Genomic DNA, 9,525 nt, shown 5'->3' on the forward strand with positions numbered 1-9,525 from the left:
CGTTTCCACTAACATTCAACTGTTCCCCTAACATTCAACTAACGTTTCCTCTAACATTCAACTAACGTTTCCACTAACATTCAACTGTTCCCATAACATTCAACTAACATTTCCACTAACATTCAACTAACGTTTCCACTAACATTCAACTGTTCCCCTAACATTTAACTAACGTTTCCTCTAACATTCAACTAACGTTTCCACTAACATTCAACTGTTCCCCTAACATTCAACTAACGTTTCCACTAACATTCAACTAACGTTTCCACTAACATTCAACTAACATTTCCATTAACATTCAACTAACATTTCCACTAACATTCAACTAACGTTTCCACTAACATTCAACTAACGTTTCCTCTAACATTCAACTAACGTTTCCACTAACATTCAACTGTTCCCCAAACATTCAACTGTTCCCCAAACATTCAACTGTTCCCCTAACATTCAACTAACGTTTCCCTTAACATTCAACTAACGTTTCCACTAACATTCAGCTGTTCCCCTAACATTCAACTAACATTTCCACTAACATTCAACTGTTCCCCTAACATTCAACTAACGTTTCCACTAACATTCAACTGTTCCCCTAACATTCAACTAACATTTCCACTAACATTCAACTGTTCCCCTAACATTCAACTAACATTTCCACTAACATTCAACTGTTCCCCTAACATTCAACTAACGTTTCCACTAACATTCAACTGTTCCCATAACATTCAACTAACGTTTCCACTAACATTCAACTGTTCCCCTAACATTCAACTAACGTTTCCACTAACATTCAGCTGTTCCTCTAACATTCATCTAACGTTTCCACTAAAATTCAACTGTTCCCCTAACATTCAACTAACGTTTCCACTAACATTCAACTGTTCCCTTAACATTCAACTAACGTTCTCCAACATCCAACTAAAGTTTCCACTAACATTCAACTGTTCTCTAACATTTAACTAACGTTCCACTAACATTCAACTAACGTTTCCACTAATATTCAACTGTTCCCCTAACATTCAACTAACGTTCCCCTGACATTCAACTAACATTTCCACTAACATTCAACTGTTCCCCTAACATTCAACTAACGTTCCCCAACATCCAACTAAAGTTTCCTCTAACATTTAAATGTTCACCTAACATTCAACTAACATTCCCCTAACATTCAACTGTTTCCACTAACATTCAACTAACGTTCCACTAATATTCAACAGTTTCCACTAACATTCAACTAACGTTTCCCCTAACATTAAACTAATGTTTCCACTAACATTCAACTAACGTTTCCACTAACATTCAACTGTTCCCCCTAACGTTCAACTAATGTTTCCACTAACATTCAACTAATGTTTCCACTAACATTCAACTAACGTTTCCACTAACATTCAACTGTTCCCCCTAACATTCAACTAATGTTTCCACTAACATTCAACTGTTCCCCTAACATTCAACTAACGTTTCCCCTAACATTCAACTAACGTTCCCCTAACATTCAACTGTTCCCCTAACATTCAACTAACGTTTCCACTAACATTTAAATGTTCACCTAACATTCAACTGTTCCCCTAACATTCAGCTAACATTTCCACTAACATTCAACTGTTCCCCTAACATTCAGCTAACGTTTCCCCTAACATTCAACTGTTCCCCTAACATTCAACTAACGTTTCTCCTAACATTCAGCTAACGTTTCCACTAACATTCAACTGTTCCCCTAACATTCAACTAATGTTTCCCCTAACATCCAACTAACATTTCCACTAACATTCAACTAACGTTTCCACTAACATTCAACTGTTCCCCTAACATTCAACTAACGTTTCCTCTAACATTCAACTAACGTTTCCACTAACATTCAACTGTTCCCATAACATTCAACTAACATTTCCACTAACATTCAACTAACGTTTCCACTAACATTCAACTGTTCCCCTAACATTTAACTAACGTTTCCTCTAACATTCAACTAACGTTTCCACTAACATTCAACTGTTCCCCTAACATTCAACTAACGTTTCCACTAACATTCAACTAACGTTTCCACTAACATTCAACTAACATTTCCATTAACATTCAACTAACATTTCCACTAACATTCAACTGTTCCCCTAACATTCAACTAACGTTTCCTCTAACATTCAACTAACGTTTCCACTAACATTCAACTGTTCCCCAAACATTCAACTGTTCCCCAAACATTCAACTGTTCCCCTAACATTCAACTAACGTTTCCCTTAACATTCAACTAACGTTTCCACTAACATTCAGCTGTTCCCCTAACATTCAACTAACATTTCCACTAACATTCAACTGTTCCCCTAACATTCAACTAACGTTTCCACTAACATTCAACTGTTCCCCTAACATTCAACTAACATTTCCACTAACATTCAACTGTTCCCCTAACATTCAACTAACATTTCCACTAACATTCAACTGTTCCCCTAACATTCAACTAACGTTTCCACTAACATTCAACTGTTCCCATAACATTCAACTAACGTTTCCACTAACATTCAACTGTTCCCCTAACATTCAACTAACGTTTCCACTAACATTCAGCTGTTCCTCTAACATTCATCTAACGTTTCCACTAAAATTCAACTGTTCCCCTAACATTCAACTAACGTTTCCACTAACATTCAACTGTTCCCTTAACATTCAACTAACGTTCTCCAACATCCAACTAAAGTTTCCACTAACATTCAACTGTTCTCTAACATTCAACTAACGTTCCACTAACATTCAACTAACGTTTCCACTAATATTCAACTGTTCCCCTAACATTCAACTAACGTTCCCCTGACATTCAACTAACATTTCCACTAACATTCAACTGTTCCCCTAACATTCAACTAACGTTCCCCAACATCCAACTAAAGTTTCCACTAACATTTAAATGTTCACCTAACATTCAACTAACATTCCCCTAACATTCAACTGTTTCCACTAACATTCAACTAACGTTCCACTAATATTCAACAGTTTCCACTAACATTCAACTAACGTTTCCCCTAACATTAAACTAATGTTTCCACTAACATTCAACTAACGTTTCCACTAACATTCAACTGTTCCCCCTAACATTCAACTAATGTTTCCACTAACATTCAACTAATGTTTCCACTAACATTCAACTAACGTTTCCACTAACATTCAACTGTTCCCATAACATTCAACTAACATTTCCACTAACATTCAACTAACGTTTCCACTAACATTCAACTGTTCCCCTAACATTTAACTAACGTTTCCTCTAACATTCAACTAACGTTTCCACTAACATTCAACTGTTCCCCTAACATTCAACTAACGTTTCCACTAACATTCAACTAACGTTTCCACTAACATTCAACTAACATTTCCATTAACATTCAACTAACATTTCCACTAACATTCAACTGTTCCCCTAACATTCAACTAACGTTTCCTCTAACATTCAACTAACGTTTCCTCTAACATTCAACTAACGTTTCCACTAACATTCAACTGTTCCCCAAACATTCAACTGTTCCCCAAACATTCAACTGTTCCCCTAACATTCAACTAATGTTTCCCCTAACATTCAACTGTTCCCCTAACATTCAACTGTTCCCCTAACATTCAACTAACGTTTCCCTTAACATTCAACTAACGTTTCCACTAACATTCAGCTGTTCCCCTAACATTCAACTAACATTTCCACTAACATTCAACTGTTCCCCTAACATTCAACTAACGTTTCCACTAACATTCAACTGTTCCCCTAACATTCAACTAACATTTCCACTAACATTCAACTGTTCCCCTAACATTCAACTAACATTTCCACTAACATTCAACTGTTCCCCTAACATTCAACTAACGTTTCCACTAACATTCAACTGTTCCCATAACATTCAACTAACGTTTCCACTAACATTCAACTGTTCCCCTAACATTCAACTAACGTTTCCACTAACATTCAGCTGTTCCTCTAACATTCATCTAACGTTTCCACTAAAATTCAACTGTTCCCCTAACATTCAACTAACGTTTCCACTAACATTCAGCTGTTCCTCTAACATTCATCTAACGTTTCCACTAAAATTCAACTGTTCCCCTAACATTCAACTAACGTTTCCACTAACATTCAACTGTTCCCTTAACATTCAACTAACGTTCTCCAACATCCAACTAAAGTTTCCACTAACATTCAACTGTTCTCTAACATTCAACTAACGTTCCACTAACATTCAACTAACGTTTCCACTAATATTCAACTGTTCCCCTAACATTCAACTAACGTTCCCCTGACATTCAACTAACATTTCCACTAACATTCAACTGTTCCCCTAACATTCAACTAACGTTCCCCAACATCCAACTAAAGTTTCCTCTAACATTTAAATGTTCACCTAACATTCAACTAACATTCCCCTAACATTCAACTGTTTCCACTAACATTCAACTAACGTTCCACTAATATTCAACAGTTTCCACTAACATTCAACTAACGTTTCCCCTAACATTAAACTAATGTTTCCACTAACATTCAACTAACGTTTCCACTAACATTCAACTGTTCCCCCTAACATTCAACTAATGTTTCCACTAACATTCAACTGTTCCCCTAACATTCAACTAACGTTTCCCCTAACATTCAACTAACGTTCCCCTAACATTCAACTGTTCCCCTAACATTCAACTAACGTTTCCACTAACATTTAAATGTTCACCTAACATTCAACTGTTCCCCTAACATTCAGCTAACATTTCCACTAACATTCAACTGTTCCCCTAACATTCAGCTAACGTTTCCCCTAACATTCAACTGTTCCCCTAACATTCAACTAACGTTTCTCCTAACATTCAGCTAACGTTTCCACTAACATTCAACTGTTCCCCTAACATTCAACTAATGTTTCCCCTAACATCCAACTAACATTTCCACTAACATTCAACTAACGTTTCCACTAACATTCAACTGTTCCCCTAACATTTAACTAACGTTTCCTCTAACATTCAACTAACGTTTCCACTAACATTCAACTGTTCCCCTAACATTCAACTAACGTTTCCACTAACATTCAACTAACGTTTCCACTAACATTCAACTAACATTTCCACTAACATTCAACTAACATTTCCACTAACATTCAACTGTTCCCCTAACATTCAACTAACGTTTCCACTAACATTCAACTGTTCCCCAAACATTCAACTGTTCCCCTAACATTCAACTAATGTTTCCCCTAACATTCAACTAATGTTTCCCCTAACATTCAACTGTTCCCCTAACATTCAACTAACGTTTCCCTTAACATTCAACTAACGTTTCCACTAACATTCAGCTGTTCCCCTAACATTCAACTAACATTTCCACTAACATTCAACTGTTCCCCTAACATTCAACTAACGTTTCCACTAACATTCAACTGTTCCCCTAACATTCAACTAACATTTCCACTAACATTCAACTGTTCCCCTAACATTCAACTAACGTTTCCACTAACATTCAACTGTTCCCCTAACATTCAACTAACGTTTCCACTAACATTCAACTAACGTTTCCACTAACATTCAACTGTTCCCCTAACATTCAACTAACATTTCCACTAACATTCAACTGTTCCCCTAACATTCAACTAACGTTTCCACTAACATTCAACTAACGTTTCCACTAACATTCAACTGTTCCCCTAACATTCAACTGTTCCCCTAACATTCAACTAACATTTCCACTAACATTCAACTAACATTTCCACTAACATTCAACTAACGTTTCCACTAACATTCAACTGTTCCCCTAACATTCAACTAACGTTTCCACTAACATTCAACTGTTCCCCTAACATTCAACTGTTCCCCTAACATTCAACTAACATTTCCACTAACATTCAACTAACATTTCCCCTAACATTCAACTAACGTTTCCACTAACATTCAACTGTTCCCCTAACATTCAACTAACATTTCCACTAACATTCAACTAACGTTTCCTCTAACATTCAACTAACGTTTCCACTAACATTCAACTGTTCCCCTAACATTCAACTAACATTTCCTCTAACATTCAACTAACGTTTCCACTAACATTCAACTGTTCCCCTAACATTCAACTAACGTTTCCTCTAACATTCAACTAACGTTTCCACTAACATTCAACTGTTCCCATAACATTCAACTAACGTTTCCACTAACATTCAACTGTTCCCCTAACATTCAACTAACGTTTCCACTAACATTCAGCTGTTCCCCTATCATTCATCTAACGTTTCCACTAACATTCAACTGTTCCCCTAACATTCAACTAACGTTTCCACTAACATTCAACTGTTCCCTTAACATTCAACTAACGTTCCCCAACATCCAACTAAAGTTTCCACTAACATTCAACTGTTCCCCTAACATTCAACTAACGTTCCCCTGACATTCAACTAACATTTCCACTAATATTCAACTGTTCCCCTAACATTCAACTAACGTTCCCCAACATCCAACTAAAGTTTCCACTAACATTCAACTGTTCCCCTAACGTTCAGCTAACGTTACCCTAATATTCAACTAACGTTTTTTTTATTTTAGTATTATTTATATACTATTATAGTGTTTAATATTTTGAATGATCTTTAACTTTTTACTTTTACTTAAAATTTAGTTTAAGTTCAGTAATTCTGTTATGTGCTTTTGTCAGTTTTTGTCTTTTTTAAATATTTCTATTTAGCTTTAAGTTACTTTAATTTTACTTTATTTACTTTTTATTTAATTGATTTTAGTAATGTCTTAATCTATTAAAAAATTGAAATAAAGCTGTTTCCACAGATGAAATGAAAAAAGAAAAAGAAAAAAAAACAATATTAAGAACACAAAATAATAAAATACAGGTTCTTACAGAACTCAAATAATAGAGTAAATATGATAACTAATTCAGGAGTAGATATTGACAGTTGAACTGTGGTCATTTATGTCAGTGTTTATCCGTCTAACCTCAGACAGTAAAACTGATGCACAGCAGTAATAATGTGAGTGCGTTTGTGTTCATCAGACTGTCCAGCTCTCAGAGCGTCAGTATTCAGATCAGCGGCTCTCGTACGCTGCTGGTGGTTGCAAACGTCACGGAGGACGATTATGGGAACTACACGTGTGTCGCTACCAACAGACTGGGCATCCACAACGCCAGCGTGTTCCTCTACAGTGAGTCTCTCTCTCTCACTCACACACACACACACACACACACACACACACACACACACACACACACACACACACACTGATGTAGTTCAGCATGTCAACCAGCAGATGTCGCCATTCACCAGCATGTGTCTGTCTGATTCTCTCTCTCAGAACCGGGGATGGGGCGGGACATCAACGCCTCAGGCTGCATGTGTCAATCATTCTGGCTCCTCCTCCTGTGCGTCCTCTTGGCTCTTCTCAAGTGTTAATGTTCAGCGGTCGATCGTCTCAGACTGTTTCCATCCGTCATCCACGCTCACCGTTACGCCCCAGCAGGACGACCGTCTTATTATCAGGAGAAAAATATGACATGGAGAAAAGAAAGAAGGTGCTCTTTTTAAGAACTGAATATTGTCATTCACTGACTTCCAGTGACGTCCGTCTGTCTGACAGTTCGAGTGCATGTATGTGATTCCCACAGAAAACCGGAGCCAAGTTCCGACCACGCGATCATCTAGACATGCTGAAAATGCTTCATCCCATTGTGTTTTCCCATAATACTGTTGCGAAATCTGCCTAATGTAAACTAATGAAAGAATCATGTAGATGTGGTTAATAACAGAAGGACTGTATTGTGACAGACACACTTCCTCGTTCATGAAGATTCTCTGGGATCAGAACAATCACCTGCTGAATGAGACGCTCGCGTCGTGTCAGTGTTTGTCGTGATTGATTGTAGAATCTTCTCACAGAGCTAAGTCCCGCCCATATGTGTAGCCCCACCCACTAAACTCCTCCCATGTCACCGGCCCCACCCACACAGGCCCAGACGGATCTGCAGGTGCTTCTTCAGGGTTCCTGTGTTCACGGAAAACCACCTGAAGTTTGTCTTGATGGTCAGTTTTAATTTTGGAGGGAAATCTGTAAAATTCTGTGGAATGATTTTACCATGGTAAAGTGTGTCACAAACAAACGAACACCCTCGTGTGTCTGTGAAATGTTCATCGTTCCACCGTGTGAACTTTGAAATGTACGACGCCGTTGAATGCTCGCCTTTGATTCGCTGCTCATTCCCATCGAATCTTCTCCACGTGTCTGTAAATATTCTTTTGAATTGAATGTCCTCACATGGAAATGAAATGAATCTTCAGTTCGGGTTCCTTCATATGTAGTTAATTATCTGCGGTGGCGCTTTGATGCTTCCTGTAACAAACTGAAATTAGATACTAAACTTTTTAATACAAATATTTAAATATTTCATTCTAAAACTAGATTTACCTTTGAAGCGGCTGCACTACTATTCTTATTATTTATAGAGACTGATCATTTCTGTTCATTAGTTATTGTAATAGTAGTTGTACAGAAATGAGCTGAATCCACTGACTGCCAAACGATTATAGATCCCGTTATGTATTAAAATGAAAGCCATTTTAGAGATGATTTACAAACCACACTGAAATCTGTACTCGTGTTAGTTTTCTTTGTCGTCGAATTCGTGAATCATCTGTCTTCTTACTTCTCAAAGAGCATAAGGCAGGTTGTATGTACACATTCATATATTAAAGAAAAAAGAAACCCACAGCCCTTTGATTGACAGCTCTCTCAGCCAATAAGCTTTCAGCGTGTGAGCTCTGATGCCTTGATTGGATGAACCCACGTGTTGCGCTCGTGTCAGTGTGAACGGGATTTAAAGGGCTAGTCGTGCGTCTCCTGTAGTCCGCAGAAGCTCTGCGCTCGTGCCCTGAACACGGATATTTGGGTTTAATCCGATCCAAAGTCAAGCGTCCTGAACTCCAGAACAGGACTCATGCATTTTGTATCTGATGAATGCCTCTGCAACGCGTGCGTGTGTTTGATAGTTACACAAGCTACAAACACACTTGACTTTACTTTCATTATGTTTAGTGTGTGTGTTTTACTCCTGATGCTCTGCAACATGACAAGAAAACCGGACAGTGTGTTTTTGTCCATCCTCTTTTTCGCTACGGGACCCCGGAGTCTCAGCGGCACAGAAAGAGAATTTCCCTGTAGTTTGACTGACATCTTCATGAAAAGCAATGAACATTTTCTAACTGTGTTTATTTACTCTAAAGTTTCCGCAGTCATTTTTTAAACCCTTCTGCACTGTAAAGTACTTCATGAAACGTTTAAAATGGAAATAAAGTCTTTGAATTTGATGTATTTGAAAGTGGGTTTATGAATAAAAAAAAAAGATTGTAATTTTTGGTGAGAAAATGAGGATTATGAATTGTGTTAATCATGTAACATGCAAATAAAGGAATATAAAGATTGTTAGATCTCCCTTTAAGTGGTTGTTATTGTGTTTTTTTTTATCTAAATGTCAGTGTAAACTCTTTTCAGAGACGTCAGTAAATCCTCCACAGCGCTGAT

At 37.5% G+C, this 9,525-nt stretch overlaps 1 protein-coding gene across 3 annotated transcripts in view; it reads left to right on the top strand.

Annotated features, from left to right (window-relative positions):
- The window catches only part of lsamp (limbic system associated membrane protein), a 154,997-nt gene extending 145,555 nt beyond the window's left edge, over positions 1-9,442 (top strand). For all 3 annotated transcript variants that reach the window (XM_051861926.1, XM_051861925.1, XM_051861927.1), the window contains 2 exons: positions 7,007-7,155; positions 7,306-9,442. In XM_051861926.1, the coding sequence (XP_051717886.1) occupies positions 7,007-7,155; positions 7,306-7,403 (247 nt within the window). In that variant the 3' untranslated portion in view covers positions 7,404-9,442. The remainder of the gene's footprint in view (positions 1-7,006; positions 7,156-7,305) is intronic.
- The last annotated feature ends 83 nt before the right edge of the window (positions 9,443-9,525 follow it).

Source organism: Ctenopharyngodon idella, chromosome 15, assembly GCF_019924925.1.
Source record: "Ctenopharyngodon idella isolate HZGC_01 chromosome 15, HZGC01, whole genome shotgun sequence".
In the NCBI taxonomy this organism is placed as follows: domain Eukaryota; kingdom Metazoa; phylum Chordata; class Actinopteri; order Cypriniformes; family Xenocyprididae; genus Ctenopharyngodon; species Ctenopharyngodon idella.